This window comes from Sceloporus undulatus, chromosome 1 (assembly GCF_019175285.1).
Source record: "Sceloporus undulatus isolate JIND9_A2432 ecotype Alabama chromosome 1, SceUnd_v1.1, whole genome shotgun sequence".
Classification (NCBI taxonomy): domain Eukaryota; kingdom Metazoa; phylum Chordata; class Lepidosauria; order Squamata; family Phrynosomatidae; genus Sceloporus; species Sceloporus undulatus.
Window position 1 is genome coordinate 25,803,831 of NC_056522.1, and position 22,723 is coordinate 25,826,553.

The 22,723-nt window shown below is 41.8% G+C and overlaps 1 protein-coding gene across 1 annotated transcript in view; it reads left to right on the top strand.

Moving 5' to 3' along the window:
- The first annotated feature begins 3,929 nt into the window (after positions 1-3,929).
- Positions 3,930-22,723, top strand: part of LOC121927137 (solute carrier family 22 member 7-like) — a 28,831-nt gene continuing 10,037 nt past the window's right edge. The window contains exons 1-5 of the mRNA XM_042460762.1: positions 3,930-4,307; positions 9,080-9,183; positions 15,992-16,146; positions 20,043-20,211; positions 20,839-20,962. Coding sequence (XP_042316696.1) covers positions 3,930-4,307; positions 9,080-9,183; positions 15,992-16,146; positions 20,043-20,211; positions 20,839-20,962 — 930 coding nt within the window. The remainder of the gene's footprint in view (positions 4,308-9,079; positions 9,184-15,991; positions 16,147-20,042; positions 20,212-20,838; positions 20,963-22,723) is intronic.

Here is a 22,723-nt window from a genome sequence, read left to right on the forward strand (position 1 = left end):
TGAAATGCGCTGAAAGCCACACAAACATGTGAATTTTTGAGGCAAAGCTTATTTTCTTTTGCAATTGGTCAAGGGAGATGTCTTGAACCTTGAATCCAGAAAAAAAAAAATCCTGTTCCTACTATCTTTTGATCCTATCACTGTTTTTGATGTGATACAGGCAGATCTGGGTTTAAATTCCAGTGGTCAAACCACTGCACCTTGTTGGCTTTTAAAAAAAAATTCCACCTTTCTTATAATGTGCCCCACTACACAGCCCTCCTGCTTCCCCCATTTGTCTTCACAACAAGGCTGAGACATAGGTCAGGCTGAGAAAGAGCGACTTGACCAAGGTCACCCAGTGAGTTTCATGACTGAGGACTAACACCTGGATCTTTCAAATCCTGGTCCAGTACACTACACTTGATTTAAAGCTAGTTTTCTTTCCACTTGCCAACACATGGGGACTATTTTGCACACTTCTGTATAGAATGACCTATATCCTATGGTTAGTCCTAACTAGAATGTGTGTGTTGTGTGCCTTCAAGTTGTTTCCAGCTTATAGCAACCTAAGATGACCCTATCATGGGGTTTTCTTGGCAAGATTGGCTGAGAGCATGTGTCTTTCCCAAGGTCACCCAGTGGGTGAGCTGAAAATCAAAGCCTGGTCTCCAGATTTGTAGTCCAATACTCAATCCACTATGCCACACTGGCCTCCCTAACTAGAATAGATCCATTGTGTTGTCTTACAAGTGAAGAAGTGAGTAATTGGATCTTCTCTAGTTGGGATTAACCAATAGGATTCAGGTCATTATTATGATTATTTATTGATTTTTTGGGGGAAATCACATTCTGTTGCTAATCCATGAATGCTAGCATTATGATTGGGTCTATAGGGATCTGGAGAATTTTATGTGAAAGTCTAGCAACAATAGTAGTATACATCTCAAAGAGCTTGGGATTTTCTGCCCTTCATTCCAGTCTACTGCCTGCTTCTGTCCGAAGAATTTTTTTTTGGTCAAGGCAGATGATTTGGTCAATGGGCTTCCTCTGTATCCCACTGCCAGTTTCCTGTAGGGAGATAAAGTACAGAACAGGCTTGTCTTTCTTGTAAATGAACCACAAGCTCTGCCCAATGACAGAAAGCTTTACGCTTGTATGCTGTCATGAAATCTAATCAGAAAAAGGGCAATACTATAAAATACTGTAAACATCAAAATTATACAAACCCATGTGATTATAATGTACTGACCTACCTAATGTATGTTAGTACATTATTAGTTGATGGCAGGTTTTGGGGCCAAAATTATGGATTTTGATATGACCAGTGGATAAATCAAGAGTAAAATTTAGGGACATATAACAAAAGACGTAAAGGACGAAGCACAGGAAAACAGTGCCAAAGAACTTACATAATTCAAGCAGACATAACTGTGCTCACAATGAAGGCTGGATGGATGAGAGAAAAGAGGGGAGTTAGTATGTTGTTTTTAAAATTCTCGACTGTATTATTTGTAACTGATGACATATTGTACTATGTCATGGGTCATATAGTTTTATTGTGTGTGAACCGCTTTGATCTGAAGGAAAAGCAGTATATAAATAAAAGTTTTATTATTTATTATTATTTTATAATGATTAATGTTTGCTTCTTGGATAGAGTTGTAGTCGGTTAGATGGGAACAGAGTGGAGGGAGAAGCTACCGGTGGACTAGTTTTGTCCAAACTAAAATCTTATGGAGCAAGACCCAGGAACAGGGCAGGACTGAGAGCGAGTGAAGACAGCAAAAACCTCCTCTTGAATTTCAGTAACTTTCCAAATATCAGGCCAGAGTCTGCTTTTTCAGAACTTTGGAGAGTTCCTGCAGATTATAGGTGTTGTTCTCACAGAATATGACACAAGATTCAGTGTGTTTAACTCTTTCCCACTTACCATTTCCCAGACTGAAATATGTGCCAAACTGGACAGAAGAGGTCAATGATCAGAACTGCTGGCATCTTTTCAAAGCTTAAAAACTCTCTTCCCCATTCTCACTCTCTCTCTCATTCTCTCTCTGAAGCATGCTTTTTGAAGTGGAGGGATTTAAGCCTGGAGGATGGATTTTCTCCACACTGAATATAAGTTTCCATCAAAGATGTCAACAAAGCTTTATGTGGTGGGGAGGAAGGATATTTCAGTCTGGGAAATGGCACATGAGAAAGAGTTAGACACCTCTCCTCCTACATCAGTGCTCCAGTCCAACCTCGAACACCCTCTGGGTCATCTTATTGTTGAGAGAAAAAGGCTTTAGGAAGTTCCATTGTGCAAGTTCTGCATCTTGTACAGCTGGCCAGGTCTTCATATTCCCAATTAATCTCTTACATTCCCATGGAAACCCAGTAAAGGTCAGAGTCCTGCCTCTCTGGCATAATTTACGCAGGAAGTTGCAAATGGAGATCCTCTGGCTGAGAACTGTGTTTTTTGGCACTACTGAAGAATCCCTGTTTGGTCATTCTGCATTTTCCAACACAGCCGTTCCAAGGGGAAATTCCTCCTGGAGTGTGGTTGGCTCAGATTCTTCTGTTTTCAAGATCTGGACTGCCAGCACTGGGTTCAGTCACAGAAAATCCAGTCTCACACGTCTGGTAGAACTCAAGGCTGTCAGATGGCTCCTTTCCCTAGGAGAGATGATGTGATTTGTTGCTAACAGGTGGGTCACTGGCAGGGAGGTTTCAGAACAACTAGTTGCCATGTTTCAGTGTGCTCATGAGATCCTCATGCAGTCTTCCACCCTCAACGGACACATGCAGTAGACAACATGACACTCCAACTTCACCCATTTGGACAGAGGGGATGAGAAGTCTAGTCCAACACACTCATCCGAGACAGTCTGCATTGCACAGGTTCTTCTATGACCAGTTTCTGGAGCCTCCAGGAGAATGACCATTTCTGAAGGCTTAAGGCAGCATAACAAAATAATGCCCAGTATTCTGGATGGTTGTTCTTTTTTCTCTGCCTTCAAGGTGTTTCCAACTTATGGCAACCCTAAAGTGACCCTATCATGGGGTTTTCATGGCAAGACTTGTTCAGAGGAGGTTTGCCATTGCCTTTCCTTGAGGCTGATAGCATGTGATATGCCCAAGGTCACCCAGTGAGTTTTCTTTCCCAGCTGGGATTCAAACCCTGGTCTCCAGAGGCATAGTCCAACACTCAAACCACTACACATCATGCAAGCATCTAATTTCCTAATAAATTTAAAACACAACTTCTGTTTTTAAGTATGGTCACAAGATTCTAAAGGAAGAAACACCTTCAACAAGGTCACTCAGAAGCACAGGGGAACAGCTCTCTGTTTGTACATTCCACTGCTACCTTCTCCAGAATCTGGCACCTCAGATGATGGTGACTCTCGACCTAGCAGAAAGGCTCACTCAAATATTTGCATTCCTTCATCTGAACATCTTTGCCATCTTACCACCCCTATGTTGTTGCCCTTCTCTTGACCACTGGATCCAGTTATTTCCAAGACTGTTTATCATTTCAGTGAGTCAGAGTGCACATTCCTTTCTGCCTTGGGCTCCTTTTAATATATACATTATTATTATTATTATTATTATTATTATTATTATTATTATTATTAGCCGGCCTCTCCCTTCAGATTGAGGCGGGTTCCAAAAAATAATAGAAATACAATATATATATCTGTACATTTCATTTTACAACTTTTCACATCAGCTCAAAAAGAATACAGAATACAATACCACTCTTGTAAGCTTGCCGTTAAGGTTTTTTTCTCCTTCGACCGCATGACTGGATGCCTGCTGGGTCTGAAAGACCACTGTGAAACTGATGCATTAAACTTGCTTCATTAAGGTACTTTAATCGCTATTTGGTCAGATATCTTCCAGTTCCTCTGCCTCTTCACCCAGCAAATTCATCATCTTTGTCACAAATTTCCCTCAAAGGAACAATGAAATTTGAGGAGCTACTTGAGGAAGTGGATGGGTTTGGGAAATACCAGATTCTGGTCTTCTTGATGCTTTGTCTACCCAGGTTGGTCATTCCCATGCACTTCTTGCTTCACAATTTCATTTCTGCAGTTCCATCTCACCACTGTGCCATTCCAGCCTTTGCCGGTATTTCCAATTTAAGCCAAGAGGAGGTTTTCCATGTCAGCGTCCCAAGAGAGCCTGATGGGACATGGAGTCCTTGTAAGATGTTCTCTAGGCCACAGCTTCACCTTTTGGCCAATTCTTCCTTGAAGCTGGATAATACTACATCTGTCCAGAACTGCCAGCAGGGACGGATTTACAATTCTGAGCAGTATGTCTCCACCACGGCCACTGAGGTAAGAATTTGCGATGCTTTGGCGGATGTCTGTGTAATTTTTGTTGAGCTGTTCTTCTACAAACTAGGGATCCTCCTGATGGATCTTGCAGCAAATTCCACCATCCCTGACCAATGTGGTCATGAGTTTGGGAATAATGGATGTTGTAGTCTAACATTTGCAGAGCACACAGTTGGGACAGGCTGCGTTGTGAAGCAGAGGTGTGAGTGAGGATATTGTTGTGGAGCAAAAATAGGCAAGGTTAAGGCAAATGTCACACTTTGATTTTAGGTACAAAGAATAACACTGGGTTTATGTATCTACTTAGCAGCAAATGGAAATGTTATAAGGGTTTTTAAAAGAGGTTTCCCCCGTCTTCTTAAAACATTATTTTTTCAGAGCATAAAACATGCATAACTAAAAACCAAAACCACTCAAATACAAACTTGAAACAATCCTACACCAAACTAAAAACAAATAAACCTTAGGCCCCACTAGACTACATTAACCCCAACCCCTATCCCAACCCTTCCCTTCCCTTATATAAAATTAAAACACACAGAACACCTTAAGCATAACCTCACTTATCACAACTAACACAAACTATACTTGACTTCCCACTTGCCAAGCCTGAAAAAGCAGTAAATATGTTTTCACAGTAATGCTTTCTACTTTTTATGTTACATCTACCCTAAATAGTTAAATGAGATTGCTTCACATCTCAATAACTGCAACCAAAATCTTCCCTTCCTTCTTCTTCATGTAAGACAAAAACAGTTCCCAGTCTTTTAAAAACGTTATCTATTGATTTTTCTTTGATCACAGTTGCCATTTCGTCCATCTCAACCAGCTCACAAATTTAAACAGTCCACTCTTCTTCGGTAGGAAAGTGAACCATTTTCCAGTTCTGGGCAAACAAGAGACTTGCTGCATTGATCATCTAATGCATCACTTTATAGTCAGCATCTTTACATTTCTCCCAACAAAAATAATTCAGATCTTTATTCAGTTCTACACTTGAAAATAGACTGCGTTAACTTCTCAATTAGTCTCCAGTAACTTTGCACTTTATCACACTATCACCACATATGATAAAAAAGTACCTTCTTGTACCTCACATTTCCAACATATCCTTTATATTTTTATTTTTATTATTGTTGTTCTTGTTGTTTCATATCCTGCTTTCCTCCCAGAATTGGGGCACAAAGTGGCTTACAAATTAAAACAGTACAATTAAAAATATACAAAAGTGCACATCAAAATGCAATTAAACTAGTACAATATTTTAAAAAATCATATTATACATTTTAGACAATCTCTGTGGCTTCAAGTACCTTTGACACATCATAATATATTTTTTCTCTTTCATAATTATATGACCATAGCTCTTTCAAGCCTACTGTTCACACTTTCTTCCAATGTTCCATCTCAATGTTATAACACAATTTATGGGCCCATTTAACCATACAGTCTTACATCTGTTCTTCTTTCATTTCTAAATTCAATAATTTCCCCAATTAAATGTTCATCGTCCGTACATAAATTCAAACTCATTTTTTTCTTTATGAAACCCACAAGGTTTTTTAATTTACTTTAAATCTTTTTAATAATCGCTTATAATTTGTGAGAGTTGGGCTTTTAAATGCTATGTAATTCAAATGTTTAGTATGTAGAGAGATCTTGTAGCACTTTTGAGACTAACTGGAATAAAGAAGTTGGCAGCATGAGCTTTCTTAGACATTGGTCTACTTCTTCAGATGCATTTAAATTTAAATGCATTTAAATGCATCTGAGGAACTAGACTGAAGCCTACAAAAGCTCATGCTGCCAACTTCTTTCTTTCAGTTAGTCTCAAAGGCGCAACAAGATCTCTCTACATACTGATTCTATAGACTAACATGGATATATCTTAGAATTCTACCATTCAGACCTTAAGGTTTGTATAGAGTTTTAAATATATTTTAATTTTTATGGGTAATATGTAATATTCGTATCTTTTTAGAAATGGCTTGAAAACACACAACAACAGCAACAAAGCCCCCCCCCCTTAAATTGGGGGTGATTTTTTAAACCTGAAAAATGCCCCCAATATATAAAAACTGTACACACACAGCAGGTTTCTTCCTCAATGATCAACCCACTTCTGAAAACCTGTGCTTTTGGCTGCAAACCAAATAGTGACAGGAGGTTGTTGTTTTCTTGTTGGCCTTTTTGGGTACCACTCTGGGCCTTTTTATACTATACAGGCTGCATCTGCACTGCAGAAATAAGGCAACTTGACACTGCTTTATTTGCCATGGTTGAATGCCATGAAATTCTGGGGCTTGTAGTTTTGTGAGATATTTAGCCTTCCCTGTCAGAGAGCTCTGGTGTCCCAACATTCAAACTCCAGAATTCCATAGAACTGAGCCATGGCAGATAAAGTGGTGTCAAACTGCATTATTTCTGTAGTACAGATGCAACCATAGTTATGTTTCCATTTTAACTGCGATGGCAACTTCCTATGGAATCCTAGGATTTGCAGTTTGGGAGGGCTGTAGTTACCGCACCAGACTACGAACTCCAGGATTCCACGGAATGGAACCATAGGGCTTAATGTGGGATCATACTGCTATAATTACTCAGTTTGAAAGGGCCCTTTGTCTAGATTCAGCAGCACATCAGAAAAAAGAAAAGAGAAACAGCAACCGCTTTATTCAGTCATTCCACTGCCAAATTTCAGCCACATGGACCTGGCAGAAAGAATGGAGGATATGCGTGCAAAAAGGCCATCCCAATTTAAAACAAATGTTTAGCAAAGTGCTGAATGGGTTAGAGTGTTACATATTTCTGTGACTATCAGCTCAGCATCTTATATTAATGTCACTTCCAATGGGATGCTTTCTTTTTGGTAATTGTGGAACACTTCAGCTATAGGTGAAGGGGCCAATGAGAGCATTGCCCCAAATATGAATTCTACCCCCCCCCCCGTGAAATTTTCCTTCGGTCCCCAAATTTGTAACTTAAAATTTCAGTCAAGCCTTTAGAAATACAGCTTAGGCATCCAAGGAAAAGGGGCCAAAGGAGTGTGAATACAGCAAATACTAGGGATGGATTTTTAATGTCTCACTCTCTGGAATGCTAGAAATTTGGGGACTGAAGGACAAATTAATTGTGGGGACAAATGTTTTATTTGAAGGAGTGATACCCTAATGTTGCCCACCCTGTGATGATACCCTAGACTTCAGCTCCAGTAAAATAAATGTAAAATGGCTGAGAGCCACTGAGTCCTTTTTCCTTTGGAATGAGTTAATCCCAAAATTACTAGAATTATATAATGGTATAATAAATGGAGAGATGATACTAGTATCATTGCGCCAATCACTAGTAATTTTATTACCAGAGGTAGATAAAGTTTTAACTGACTTAGGATAGTATAGACCTATCATTAAAAAACCAAGACACAGAGATTTTATCAGCTATTATGGCATATAGAATGAATAAATGTATGTATAGATATATAGGAAAGGATCAATGTGGATTTGTGAAAAGAAGACAAATGTCAAGCCTATTAGGAAGAGTATTGGATAAAATACATGTAATGGGTGGCGTGATAAGAGCAGGGATCTTGGCATTGGATATATTCAAAGTGTTTGTGTGGAATGGCCAACATTAAATATAATTATGAAAGGATTTGGAGTGGGGGATAAAGTAAGGCGATTAATAGACCAACTGTATTACAGCAATTCAGCAATAGTAATGATAAAAGGAAGTATTATGGATATAAAAATAGATAGAAGTCCGAATATAGTATTGTTATCACTATACAATTCAGAGAAATGGAAAAAAGAAGTAAAAGATTTGATAACAAATTTGCTTACAGCAGAGTGATTAATCATAGCAAGATGTTGGAAAACCAAAATAACTGTACAACTGGAGGAGTGGTATAAAGAGGCATGGAAATTAGTGATTAATGATAAATTGACATGCAGGCTGAAAGTAAAAAAGGGATTATGGAAAAAAAGTGACTTTGATGGAATTTGGAAAGAATTCATTGAGAAAGTATTGAGAAAAGAAGATGGAAAATTAACTCCAGGAGAGGAATTGAGATTTTGGGTGGAATATAGGGATGAAAATGGTTCTGAAGAAGGGGAGCATTGAGGCAGGATATAAAATATACTTAGCCAAGTTATAACAGATGTAGAAAATATGTATATGGACTTATGTATTGTATAAAATTTATATGTATGAACTTTAGTTTCAATAAAAAATATTTTAAAAAAGGAATGAGTATGCTAATTTGCTCTTGTTGTGTGCCTTTAAGGAATTTCTGATTTATGGCAACCCTAAGGTGAACCTATCATCGGATTTTCTTCAAAATATTTTTTTCAGAGGGGGTTTTCCTTTACCTTCCTCAGAGGCTGAGAAAGTGTGACTTGCCCAAGATCACTAAGGAGGTTTCCATGGCCAATTGGGGATTCAAACTCTGGTCTCCAACTCCCATTATTTTTCATATACCTCTTTGTCCCCCCCCCCCAAATGGCAGTCTTGTACAATTATTTAAATAAACTTTTCTCCATATGTATATTCAGGATGGATGTTATACTGCAGGATTACAAAAGAGGGGCAGAACAGAGTAAACCCAATTTTCTGGGGACAGAGTTCTTTCTGGGGACAAAATTAAATGAAGTTCCTAGTAAATACCCAAATTACTTTCACTTGGTATAGAATTTGAAGAGTTAAAGTTCAACTAAGTACCTTTTCCATGTTAGGTTTTCTTTGCCTCTCTTATTTTACTGTTTCTAACCTTCCAGTGGGACCTGGTATGTGAGAAGAAAGGCCTGAACCAAGCCATTGCTACTTTCTTCTTTGTTGGGGTCACACTTGGGTCTGTCCTTTTTGGCTACATGTCTGACAGGTAAGCATTTACTTCCATTCCTAATCTGGAAATAGGAATTGTGCAGCTTTTTTGATGTTGTTGCACTACATATCCCACCAGCCTTAGCCAGCAAAAATAATGGGGAGGAACATTGGGGTGGTGGTGGAATAATAGCAATATTTGGCAATTAGCTGCATGATTCCCACTATCAGGGGTGTCACTAGAATGGTGCACACTCAGACTCATGCTGTCGCTACCAGGCTGCTTGACACCAGTGGCATCACTAGGGTTGGTGTTACCCAGTAAGGTAACTCATGGTGTCACCCTCTTCATTGACCTCCTCCCATCCCATGCCATACAGAATCCTTAGTAATGCCTTTTGTACCAATATACTCATAAATCATAATTCCCATATATCACTGAATGTGGCGGCAATAGTTGTGGCATAAACAACTAGCAAAATTAAAATTACACCTTTAAATGACAATATCATACACCAAGAATAAATGTGTTTACGTACACATAGTTTCATGTGGTTAAAACGAAAATGTGGTAATATGTAATTTTTTAAAAAAATTAAATTAATTTTTTTTAATATTTTTAAAAACCTTACAGACTTTCCTTTCTCCTCCAACTGAGCCTCACCCCACTCATACCATCTCTTCAGCATTTTAAAGGGATACAGGCAAAAGCCACAGCTCATTTCTGCCAAAACGCAGATGTTTGAGGATCAGTGGTGCCACCACCCTTTAGGATGTTACCTGTGCAGTCTGACTGGGGGTTAGACTGCAACTGAAGTTAAACTGGAATCATTGTGTTCTAATTTTGTTCAGGGAGAACTCTATAGAAAGGGTGGGCAAATGAAGCTATGGAGCTGCATAGGGTTTCTCAAGGCTGCTTTTTGGAGCCCTCTGACTCCTGCTTCCAGTTTCCCAGACATTTTTCTGGCCAAGATAAGACTAAATGGCTGTACCAGGAGAAACAATTCAACTTTCAAATGGGTTTCAGGGTCCCCCACTTCCCTTTGACATGAGAACCCCCTCCTTCTCTTTGGGCAGCTTCCAGTCTTACCTCCCCTTTCTCTGTCACTTCTCTGGATTTTCTGAGGGTCTGCAGAACCCCCAGAAAATCCCAGGGAGTAATACTAAAGTTGGCCACCCCTGTGCTAAAGCAAGGGTAGGTATGATACAGCCCTCCAGTTGCTTTTGGACTGCAGCTCCCATAACTCTTCACCATCGACTGTGCTGTGGCTAGGGCTGCTGGGAGCTGTGCTCCAACATCATTTGGAAGGTTGTGTGCTTCATACTCCAGCTCTAGAAGGATGTGTCCTCAACAGAAATCTGACACCTTGTATGGTTTGGCAAGGTGTCCCTTATTAAAGGGATGTCCCTTATACGAGAGTTGTCCCTTATCAGACTGACATGTGTTCCTTATTATAAAAGATGTCTGCTATATAAGAATGGGAAAGCATTTATTTTTATATAGACTGAACAAGATGTCGTCCCCCCCCCCTCAAGATATCCCATATTTTGGGTTATAGTTCCTTCATAAGGACAAGATATGTGCATCATGTAATTTTATAAATGTGGACAATTGGTTAATTTTACAGAGAAACACATGGTGAGGCTTACCAACACCGATACTTCCATTTTGGTATTTAGGCAGTACACAAACTTGTCAGTAACGACTTTTAGATTGTCAACCTCGATTGTCAAGAATTTCGACTTACTTTCCCTTATTACTGTATTGAAAACCTGGCCACACTCATCCACCCCAATGTAGGACCTTGCTGTGCTATCCTAACGGACCTTCATCTGGTTCTGCAAACACTGGACTTTACTCTTGCATGGAGCAGGCAGAGATATTATTGGGAGCTTATTTTTGAACACATGGCAGTGTACAGACCGCTCAAAAAGGGCGGTCTGCCGCCGCCTCCATTTCCGCTGGTGGGAAGCCTCAGCCTCCAAACAGTGAGGCATCCCGGAGGTGGAAAAAGAAGCCGCAAAAAGCGGCTTCTTTTTGCAGCACGCAAGTGATGCCGCAGTGCACCATTGGCGCACTCGCGACGTCACCTGGGCGCCATGATGTGCAGACACTAGGCATCCGTTACATCAAAATGGCGGCACCCATGTTAACAGAGTGCCACCATTTTGTACGTACTCTGCACGTACTAGGGTTGCGGGTAGCTAAAAGAGACGCCCCCAGGCAACCCAAATACGTACAGAGTACGTTCTTGGGTGCCCGTTTGTACAGGGCCAGAGTCACATACTTAATCTCTATGTAGAGATATCATTTGGCACCATGGAAAGTTCCTTTAAATCTTAGCTTAAACCGTGTACTAGATTCACCAGCCCACTGAAATGGAAGTGGCCCATCACTGCTACCAAAAAAGATAGGACTCAGTAAAAAGAAAGTACATGGCGATGAAACATTAAGGTGCAGCAGCTTTTTAATAAGGTGCCATTGTTCTTTGGGACCCAGACTGTTGAGGTCCCTGCCCTTCTTCCATAATGGAAAATGTGGTGCTCTAGTATCATTACCGGGAGGGCAAACGTCATTTGTGAAAACCTCTTGAAAACCTCATTTGTGCATCAGTACTGAGGCTGGACAGAGTCTTGAAACCTCTTGATTAGGTCATGAGAACCACCTTGGGTGGGGGCATGTGGGTGAAAATCAATGTGCATTGATTTTTTTTACAGTGGTTCAATGTGCAATCTACCTCGTCCTGAATAAATAGCTGAAACAGACTGAAGACAGCTCTTCCTGTCTCCAGAGAGCCGAGAATGGTGTGAGAGAGGAAATGCAGCCCCAAAAGAACGCTTTCCTCTCACTGGCATCTTTCTTTACAGATTTGACATGGTTCTGAACTGCATCCATAAGCTCAAAACCTGTTTATCCAGAGGCAAAAGAGGTCCACATAAAATCTGTGTAGACCACAGGCAACCAGTGTCCCTGCATGCCTTGATGCCTCCTATATGTCTCTTAGGCAGTAGTTCTGTGCAAGATAAGTGCTTTCAACCAAGTTCTTCATTTCTGTGCAAGAATTATAGATTCCATTAGTGAGCTGTAATAATCTTTAGCACTGAGGTCAATATGATATCCTTTCTCTCTACCTCTCCACCTCCTATGTGTGTATTCCTATGCTCCATCCCTGCATCCCCACAGACACACATGCACAAGAATCTTTCTTCTAATAGAAATGGTAGATTTGCCTGACTTGTGATGTATTCATTTATCCACAAGAAGTCACTGTTGGCTTATCTTCATACAGATAAAGTATAGGCTATTGAAGCTCAAATCCAACAAGGAAATCCTTCTCTCCTCTGCTTACTTTTTCACTCCATACTATGACATTCCTTCAGGACAGAATTGAGCAATGGTGGCTCTAGATGTTTCTGGTGTACAAGTCACATCATCCATAATCAGCATCACTAATAATAAAGGATTAGGGGAGCTACAATCAATAAACACCTTTAAAACCACAATTACCTAGTTCTAGAAAATGACAACCCTTTATTACCTAACTGCAGAACAAATAATCAGGTGTAGCTCAGGATTCAGTGCAATGAAGCTTTTCCATTCCAAACATTTCATTTCTCTCAGTTCTTCAGCAGCTAAACAATAATAGATTGCTGTTGGGGAAATTCTTTCCCAGGTTAGTGGGAAGAGAACAATTCAACGTGCTGGTGATTAGTATAAGCCTACCTTTTGGGTCATAATAGGGCAGGCATCAAGCTATCAAGCACAGAGCTTTGAAAAGCTACTGTTTTGGACTACAAGTCCCAGAATACACCAGCCAGCATGGCCCTTTGTGGTTGTATGCAAAGACATCATTAATTGGCTGTGCAACCCTTATGTTAAATGACAAGGTTGCACAAATGAACCAAGGCACCAAATGTGCAACCAATGTACATGCACAACTGTGTATTGCAAATGCACGTTGTATGCATACCTGCATGTACAAGTCCATATGTACAAGTTTGCATCCACAACCTTGAAGTGAATGTGGATGCTCTGCAAAAATTGAAGCAAAATTCCAAGCACTTCCGTAGGGGAACTTATACATGCACAAGTCACCCTCAGGAATCCATGCTTTCCCAAGTTCTGATCAGGGCCTGGCTTTCTTGAGCAGCTGTGGAGGCTATAAAGACCTGGGCAGGGTCTGCATTGAACTCCTGATCCTCCACTACTGAGGAACAGTCACTGCTGCTTGCTCTTTCTCCAAGAGTGGCCATTGTCAATTAAATCTGCTCTCAGTTTTACAGGTGGTCCTGAAACAGTCGCTCTGAATTATGCAGGAACTCTCCTTTTGCCCTTTCACACTGAACAGTTATAGTGCTATGATTCCACTAAGCGCCATGGCAAGATCATCTGGAACCCTAGGATTTGCAATTTAGGGAGGCACATTCCGGATTCTCAGCCAGAGAGCTCCAGATCCTCCTCTACAAATCCCAGGATTCCATAGGATGCAGCCACAACACTGAAAGTGGAGCCACAATGCCATAACTGTGTAATGGTGCCGAAGCTTTGTCAGGAATAATGTCCAGCAGCTCTATGGCTCTGGTACAACCTGGAGCAGCTGTGGAAGGTGTGGTAATAAAACCAAGAATGGACTTGCTGTTCCTTGGGCAACATATCCACAGCTGCTCATGTCTCTTTCTAAATAGCTCTGATGAGTAGAAAACCATTAGTGTCTTCCTTTCTTCCCATTGTCCACTGTTATATTTAGACCTACAAGGATTCTTCCTGCTCTTTTCCATCCATTTCCAAGGGGAAAAGAGAAACAAGTACAAACTCATTTGTGCCACCATTTTCCAGTTTTTCTAATATGTGCCTTTTTAGGTCCCCATTAGATCACATCTTGCCAAATTTCCCTGCAATTCTAAAGTCAGTCTCTCTGTCTTTTGGTCAGGCTGGCTCGACCATCTGAACATGAGATTCCAAAAAAGATCACCAAGCTCTCACCATATACAGACAAACACTCATTGATCAGACAAGGGGAATTGGAAGTATAATCCAATGGCAATCTGAACGCAATCATGGGGTTTAACATTATTGTGTGATAACCCACTACACACAAATTCGGGCAATGGGAAGTCAGTCTGAACACAATCATGTGGCTTCACATTATTGCATGATAGACTGCCACATGCAAATTTGGGCAGTGGCATGCTATTTTCGGGCAATGGGGAGCCAGTTCGAATGCAATGCGTATTCACGTAATTGCACAAAACTTGCGACTTTAAGTGAATGCGTTCTGGCCCCACTTTCTTTTCATTCGAATTTAAGAGAAATTCCTCCCGTTTGATAAACTCTTACATCAATGAATAGCACAAAGTCTCCCATCCTGTGGTACGTTACACCTTTAATATCCAAAGAAGAAAGGCTCAGAGGAATTTCATGCATTAGACTTTGCTTTTGGATTTTAGCTAAATTTGCTGGAAATAGGAACCTGATATGAGCCTTTCCCACACGTCAGTTTTAGCGTCTGCACTGGCTATTGTTACTGTAGGCAAAGATCCCCAGATCTGGTACATTCAGCCTTTTAAGTAGGGAAGGAGGCAAGATTGGAAAGATGTCTTCCCCAAACAAGTTAGCCTGTGATTCAGAACTTTCAGCCCTGTTATTCATAGGGTAAAATGTGAAATGGGATCAAGAACACAAACCAATGAAATATTATAAAAAGGCATGACAAGAGGGATTGTACACTGGAAAATCTTTTTCTAATTACTGCTACCTACAGTATAGCTGATCTAGCACTTTCGGGTTATGATCCAACAACTGGTTTGTATAAAGTTATTCCAGCCATGTATGTGCTGTCATTTATATTTTGGATCACACTCTTGTTCAATCAGTTGCACAATTCTCATCATACTGATGCAGCATTCTGTTGTGCAATACTTGATAGGTTTGCAGTCAAAGAATGTCAAGGAACAAATGTATGAAATCCATCCATCCATCCATCCATCCATCCATCCATCCATCCATTGTATTAAACGGTTAATTAGGCAGTTCTCTGCCCTCAGGCTTATAATTTTAAAAACACATGACACAAAAGGAGAAAGGAATAGCAATGGGGAAGTGGACCAAGTCCTTCAATCAGATCAAGTTTCTTTCTCCCTTCAAGCCCAAAGCAGTGGCAGTTGGAATGAAGAGAGGGCCTCTCATCTGTCTTGAAGAGCACAACAACTCATGCTATGGTTGCACTATTTGAACTTTAATCATAACCACACAGTCATAATCAAGATATGGCTCTTGTGCAAAATCCTAAAAAGTGCAGCTGTAGGTATAAGGGTACTTATGTCAACACATGTCACCCAGAGGATTCTAGCCTGTATTTGCAAATTGCTTTTCAAGCCATCTTTTACTTATGCTTGCCAGGATAACAATGAACCTTACAATTTAGGTCCCATGAAACTACATGGAGTAGCAAATCTGAGATGTGTTCCTTTTGCTCATGGGCTCTGCAAGCTGTCTACAGCAGATTTTCTTCTGAATAGGGATCCAACAGTCCATCTGTTGGGAGTATATTGGTTCTCATGCTGTCTCCCTTCCATTTCCCAAGCACACTTAGAAGAAAAGTGTAGTATGACACAGGAAATATAAAAATATTGATTGTATTGTATATATACCCACGTTTTTTCAGGCAAGCATTCTCTGAAGATGACAGCCACAGATGCTGGCGAAACGTCAGGAAGAAAATCTTCTAGAACATGGCCACATAGCTCAAAAAACCCAGAAAAAACTATTGACTGTATTCACAAACTAATTTTTGTGTCATTCTTCTGTTTTCTCTTTCTGGGAAAAAAACACCTCATACGTTCTTTTAACTTTCCCCTATATCCAGATTTGGACGGCGGAGGATGCTTCTGGTCTCTTTTTTCATCACACTGTTTTTTGGGGCCATGTCTGCATTTTCAGTGTCCTACTGGATGTTTGTCGTTATGAGGACACTGTCTGGAGTTGGGCTCACTGGCATATCCATCATCTCCTTGATATTAGGTGAGTGTGAGGAAGACCATGACACATCTTTCTCTTTAAGAACCCAATGGACCCACCCTGTTTCTTCAGTAACCGCCTGTTTACATTCCAAAACACACACAACCAATACTTCTTCACATAATTTTTGTCTGTCATTGGGAAAGAGAAGATACAGGGCTCCCCCGGGTTACGAAATTAATTCGTTCCGCGGCGCCATTCGTAACCCGAAAAGCATTCGCAAGCCGAAGCCCCATAGGCGCTAATAGCGAAAGCCGCGATTTGGTGCGAAAAAGCGCCGAAAAGCACCAAAAATTTTTTCAAAACCCGAAATAACCTTCGTAACCCGGAACAGTTTTTTTTAATGGATTTTTTTCGTAACCCGGAAATTTCGTAACGCGGCGCATTCGTATCCCGGGGTACCAGTGTATCCCACTCTCATTGCAATTTCTCAGTGTTCCTTCCATACCTTGTCAACTGGTAAACCATTTCATTAGCTGTCTGGTATAGTGTCTAAATCAAGTGTATAGTGTCTAGATCAAGAGAAGTAATAGTGCCACTGTATTCTGCTCTGGTCAGGCCCCACCTAGAATATTGTGTCCAGTTCTGGGCGCCACAATTCAGAAAGGACATTGAGAAACTGGAGCGTGTCCAAAGGAGGGCGACAAAAATGGTGAAAGGTCTGGAAACCATGCCCTATGAGGAACGACTTAGGGAGCTGGGGATGTTTAGCCTGGAGAAAAGAAGGTTAAGAGGTGATATGATCGCCCTGTTTAAATATTTGAAGGGATGTCATATTGAAGAGGGAGCAAGCTTGTTTTCTGCTGCTCCAGAGAACAGGACCCGGAACAATGGATGCAAGCTGCAGGAAAAGAGATTCCACCTGAACATTAGGAGGAACTTCCTGACAGTAAGGGCTGTTCGACAATGGAATGCACTCCCTCGGAGGTGATAGAGTCTCCTTCCTTGGAGGTCTTTAAACAGAGGCTGGATGGCCATCTGTCAGGGATGCTTTGATTTGGATTTCCTGCATGGCAGGGGGTTGGACTGGATGGCCCTAGTGGTCTCTTCCAACTCTATGATTCTATGATTCTATAGTGAATCATTTCCCAAACTGACTGTTATCTGCCTTTGTGTGATTTGCTTCAAACACCCTATAGCATTTCTGACTGGAATGATTCCTCTCCACTTGCCAATCTACCCACCTGTTTCAGGGTGCAGGGAGTGTGCATTGCACTGGGTGACATCCATCAGAAGGGATGACACTACCGATGAAGAGGTGGAAATGGTGCTCCAGGCACTCTGAAGAGACTTCATCTTGGTCATTGGGGGAAGTGGCCACTGAGCTGGCAGCAAACAATGAGGCATCGTTGTTCTGGCCTCCACCCCTTTGTCCTGCCACCCCCCCCCCCGCCTGACATGGTTGTCCTTGCTTGGGAAGAGGAGAAGGAGGTGGAGGATACACTGTGCTCACCCTCCTCACCCTGTCCAGGCTGCTGTGTGTTGCCAAGGCCAGCATCTAGTGAGTAGCAGTCCCCTGGCAAGCCAAAAATGTGGGAGGAGGAGATTTGGAGGGGCTTCTCTGAGGCCCGGCACATGCTCATGTGCATGGACAATCTGAGCATTGACAATGGGGGGAGTTGTGTGGTATCATGCATGTGCTTGTTGGTTCCCCAATTCCTACAACAGCTGCCCCCCCTCCCCACCTTCTGGCTAGTGAAGGGTGCAGCCATGGTGGTGACACCAATGTTAGTGATGCTACTGGCTTCATTTGTGTTTGGGGGAGGGTAATATGGAGATGACTTCCATAGAACTCTTGGCATTCCCTTTTGTCTCCAGGACCAGGGACAAGTCATGTATTTTCACATAAATCATTGGAACGCTCTTTAGTGAGCTATCTAAGCAGGGCTATGTAGAATGGAAGTGGGCAACTGGAGGCACTTGGGCTAGAAGCAATACTTGGATTATTTTCCAAAGCCCTCTGTGAACAATGAGTTCAAACAGCCGGTCAAAGCAGAAGTCATCTATCCCTCCTCCACTCACTTGCTCTGTGGGGAGGGAGAGAGCGAGAGCGAGCAATAATGAGCTCCATCTACCACCTATTTTGAGCCCACTTCTCGTGGGATACAGCCTCCTCAAATTACCCCTCCCTGTTTACATACAGCATACCCTCCCTGTTCTGATTTGACAGAGAAATGCCTGATTAATCTTTTGTCTTCCCAATTTTTCAGTTGCTTTTAAAATTTCCTGGTTTCTCTCTTCTTTTCCTTAGCAGGGTGGAGAGGTGAGGATGGGGCTGAATCTTGCCCTTCCCAGTTGATTTCTGCCACCTCTCCTAGCTAGTGTGCTCATTCAAAATTAACCTCTTTTGCCATCTTGAACACACTCTGATATTGCATGTTCACACATGTCTTGGTTTTCATCCGTGAAATGTTGGAGGCTATAATGCAGAAGAGCCAGGTTTCAGTCCCTGTCACTGCCAGTTCAAAGGGTTGTTGCAATGATAGGAAAGACCTGTTACCAGAAATCATGAGGAACCAGTATAATCATAACAGCAAATACTGTATTGGACATATGATCAATACTTTGGCTTCAGAGAGCAGCTTCTAGCATCCCTATTTTATTATACCTTCCTTACAGTGGTGAATTGGATTGCTTGATCTTTTTATTTAGCATTGGCGTTGTACAGACCATCCAAAAATGGCGGCCTGCTGGTGCCTGTTTTTCTGCCGGAGAGAAGCTGCAGCCTTCAAACTGCATGGCTTCCCGCCGGCATAAAAAGAACAATAGAAAAGCGGGTCTTTTTTATGCCATGGTGGTGGCATTACAAGTGTTCCACTGCCACACTCATTATGTAAGCGCCACGTGGTGCTGTGCAGATGCCACACAGCACTTACGTAATAATGGTGGCACCCATGTATACAGGGAGCTGCCATTGTTACACCCTTGTCACATGCTAGGGTTGAGGGGCGTGTGGGCATGCCACCCCGAGGCAACCCTAGCATGTGACGAGGGCGTCATGAAAGGCCCACCTGTTCCAGGCCATTAATATTTATTCTGGGCAGAATAAGCTGTGAGTTCTCCATCTCCTGTTTTGGTATGCACATTTTGCCAGCCCTTCTTTCTTTCTTTCTTTCTTTCTTTTAAAAAGGAGTGTACAATTATGTTGACATTCAGTTTCCATAAGGCTTAGTTGGTACATCAGACATACCCTTGTTCTTCCACCGCATATATGGCAATAGGATATCACCATGTTATCACTGAAAAAGAGTCACATGGTGTAGTGATTTGAGCACTGGACTATGACTCTGGAGCCCAAGGATTTGAGACAGTATCCCTTAGTGGATTTGGGCACACTTTGACAAATTGCATGGACTTGTAGGGAACAAAGTTGGATGGCTCCTGCTACTTTATTATGCCATTGCTATGGCTAGGAAAATGGACTGATGGCTTTGATTGTGTTGTGTCTCACAGAGGGTAAATTGAATGCTAAACAGTTGCTGTACAGTATTTTAATTTTAAATAATAAAAATAAAATAAAATCTTTATTTATATCCCGCCCTTCCAGAAAGATCAGGGCGGCTTACAATATGCAACAAGTGCAACAAATACAGGTTAAAAACATAAAACATCCACAATACACAATCTAAAAACAATAACAAAGGCCCCGTTAGCCCATCCTCATGGCCACGGAAGAGGAGGGAGGCCCACAGGATATTTAATCGGGGAATGCCTGCTTGAATAGGAAGGTTTTGAGATCCTTCCTAAATTGGGCCAGGGTGGTGGATGAGCGGAGCTCAGTGGGCAGCGTGTTCCAAAGGGCTGGGGCAGCTGTGGAGAAGGCCCTTCTAGAGGTAGAAGCTAACCTAGCCCCAGGCACCTTCAGCAGTTTAATTTTAATTTTCTACTTTAATTTCCAGCTGTGGAATGGACTGATATAAAGCATCGCACTTTCTGTGGCACCATTAGTGGTATTTCCTGGTCTTTTGGGTACATGCTCCTGGCGCTGGTAGCTTATCTGATTCGGACCTGGCGATGGCTCTTGCTTGCTGTCACAAGTCCCTGCCTCCTCAGCATTGTCATTTGGTGGTGAGTGACTCTGGAGCTCCTCCAAGCCCTGAAATACACTACGAGCTTCAAAATATTTCCCATTCACACCACATCTTGTCAATTATTTCTTTTCTCAAGCTTTCAGTTGATAGACTCTACCATTAGCCAAGAACTTGCAAAAGTTCATTTTTTGGATTATAATTCCTTGAAATCCTCAGTAAGCATGACCATATTTCATGATCCCACATGTGGCTTCCAGGGCCCCCACTTTTTTGGGGGGAAAACTTTCAGAATTTTTTTTTTTTTTGGAAGGGTACAGCAAGTGAAAGAGAACTGCAGCCCTTAATCTGCAAATGTTGCCCACTTTGATCTAATTCTCCATCTACCTGTCTGTTTCCCACCTTCCCATCTTAATAATAATACCCTCCCAGTGATTAATGTGCAAGTGTGTCTTTCTGTGTCTTGCTAGCACATGCAAGTGATGTCAGTATTGAAATACCTTTATATTGGGAAGAGCTCCAAGGGAAATTACTAATTCCTTTCCAAACGTCTTTAAGTGTATATGAATGGAATAGAAGGGTCTCTTCCTACACACTCATCTACATCTGTCTCAACTGGTAATCATTCCCCTTCAATGTGTAAAATGTCTTCTCCATTCCTTTCCAGGTGGCTCCCAGAATCTGCCCGGTGGCTTCTGACTAAGAAGGAAGTAGATGCTGCACACAGTTACCTTTCCAAATGTGCCAAGGTCAATGGCAAACAAGACTTCCCTTCCAAAATAACTCCAGAAGTGAGTGCAGAGCACTAACTGGCTTGTGAAGAATAACTTAGCTACATAGAGGGTGTGATTTTAAATAGCGGTAACAAAATAATGAAAAAATGGGGCTTTCAAATATGTTACAAAGTGGAGTGCTTTTGTTCAGGGTATTGATCAGCCAGCTGTGCCCCTTTGTGGGATACTCCATTCCACTTCTCCTCCCAGTGGTATACCTAGTATGTTTGACACCAAGTATGGATCATTTTATGAATACCCTTCTCCTCGCTTCAACAGCCTTTTCTGTGTCTGGCAGAGCTGCTGGTCAGGTGGCAAAGGGAAGTCACTCTCTTTTCCACCTGGCCAGCAGAGCTACCAGACCCAGAAGGCAGCCCGGCCTCAGCAGTGGCCACTGGTGGAGTGGGCTGCCACCACCACTCTGCAGCCTTTCCAAGTCTGTCAGAACTGTTGGCTGGGCAGAAAATGGCAGAGACTTGTTTCCTGCCTGGTCAGCAGAGCTGCCAGACCTGGAAGGCAGCCCCTTCCCACTAGTGTGCAGGACCCCTCTTTGAGATGTCACCTGGGGGGGTAGCCACCCCCCACCCCTAGCTAAGTCCCTCCCCCCTTCACACACTGGATTTCCTTCCCCACTCCAACGGTGTGGTCTGTGCTCAAGTCTCACATAATTTTTTTTAAGGGAGTGACTTTCAGTATAGTCCCTCTCCACCCATCCTTTTGCAATTTCGCAAACTTTGAAGTCCTGCTGATGATATCACCCTCTTGTCCATAGATGGTGCCATCTTGACTGCATAAGGATGAGATAATGCGTTTGTTCTGCAGACCTGGGGCACCAGTCTGCCAATGAAAGTGGCAAACTGAGATACATGTGGGCAAAGAACATCAGAGGGTGATCAAGATGACAACAGTTATTGATGATGAATACAGACAAGCTAGGAGAGGCTATAGCCGATTGCTTTTCCATGGGTTTCCTTCCATGTCTCTCCTTCCTGCTGAGCTGAGTGTAAACTTTGTGCTTCAAACCTAGTCTGCACCAGCTGAAGTAATCTGAGGATAAAGGGGGGAAATGGAAGGAAGACAGAGAAACTGGGTTATTTGAAAGAGTGAAATAGTGGGATAACAGAGGACTAATTAGTATTGTCACTGGCAAATTGTGACGGAGGATATCAATTCTTTTTGTCAGGGTGAAGGGAAAATATCCACTCTGTGCGTGATTGAAGGTATAGAAACAGCAGGTGGAGAAAGGATTAAACCCGTCTCTTCTTGCAGCTCCTTTTCTTTCAATCATCCCTTCTGTCATCGCCTTTTCAATAAAGGAGAACACCCACTGGGCTATCATTAGATGTATTTTCATATTTAATGCCTTTGAGTTAATTTCACTAAAGTTACAAAGCAGGTGAGACTTGGTAACCCTATACAACATAGGGACAAAGAAGATTATTGGTAAAGCAGTAAAGAAAGCATGCAGCCTCTCTCTTTGTCACTTTTTGGAAGGCCATCAAAAGACAACCTGTAGGGCCCATATATATATATATATATATATATATATATATATATATATATAGTTGTGAAAGCTGGCCAGTGAAGAAAGCTGCTAGGAGGAAATGCAACTCATTTGTGAGGTGGTGCTGGAGAAGCTGAATACTGCTCCCTATCAGACTAGTTTGGGGATTTAAAAGGCCTTCTTTATAAATGGGAGATGATTGGCCATTAATACCCTATTGCTTTTTCATCATCATCATCATCATCATCATCATCATCATCATCATCATCATCATC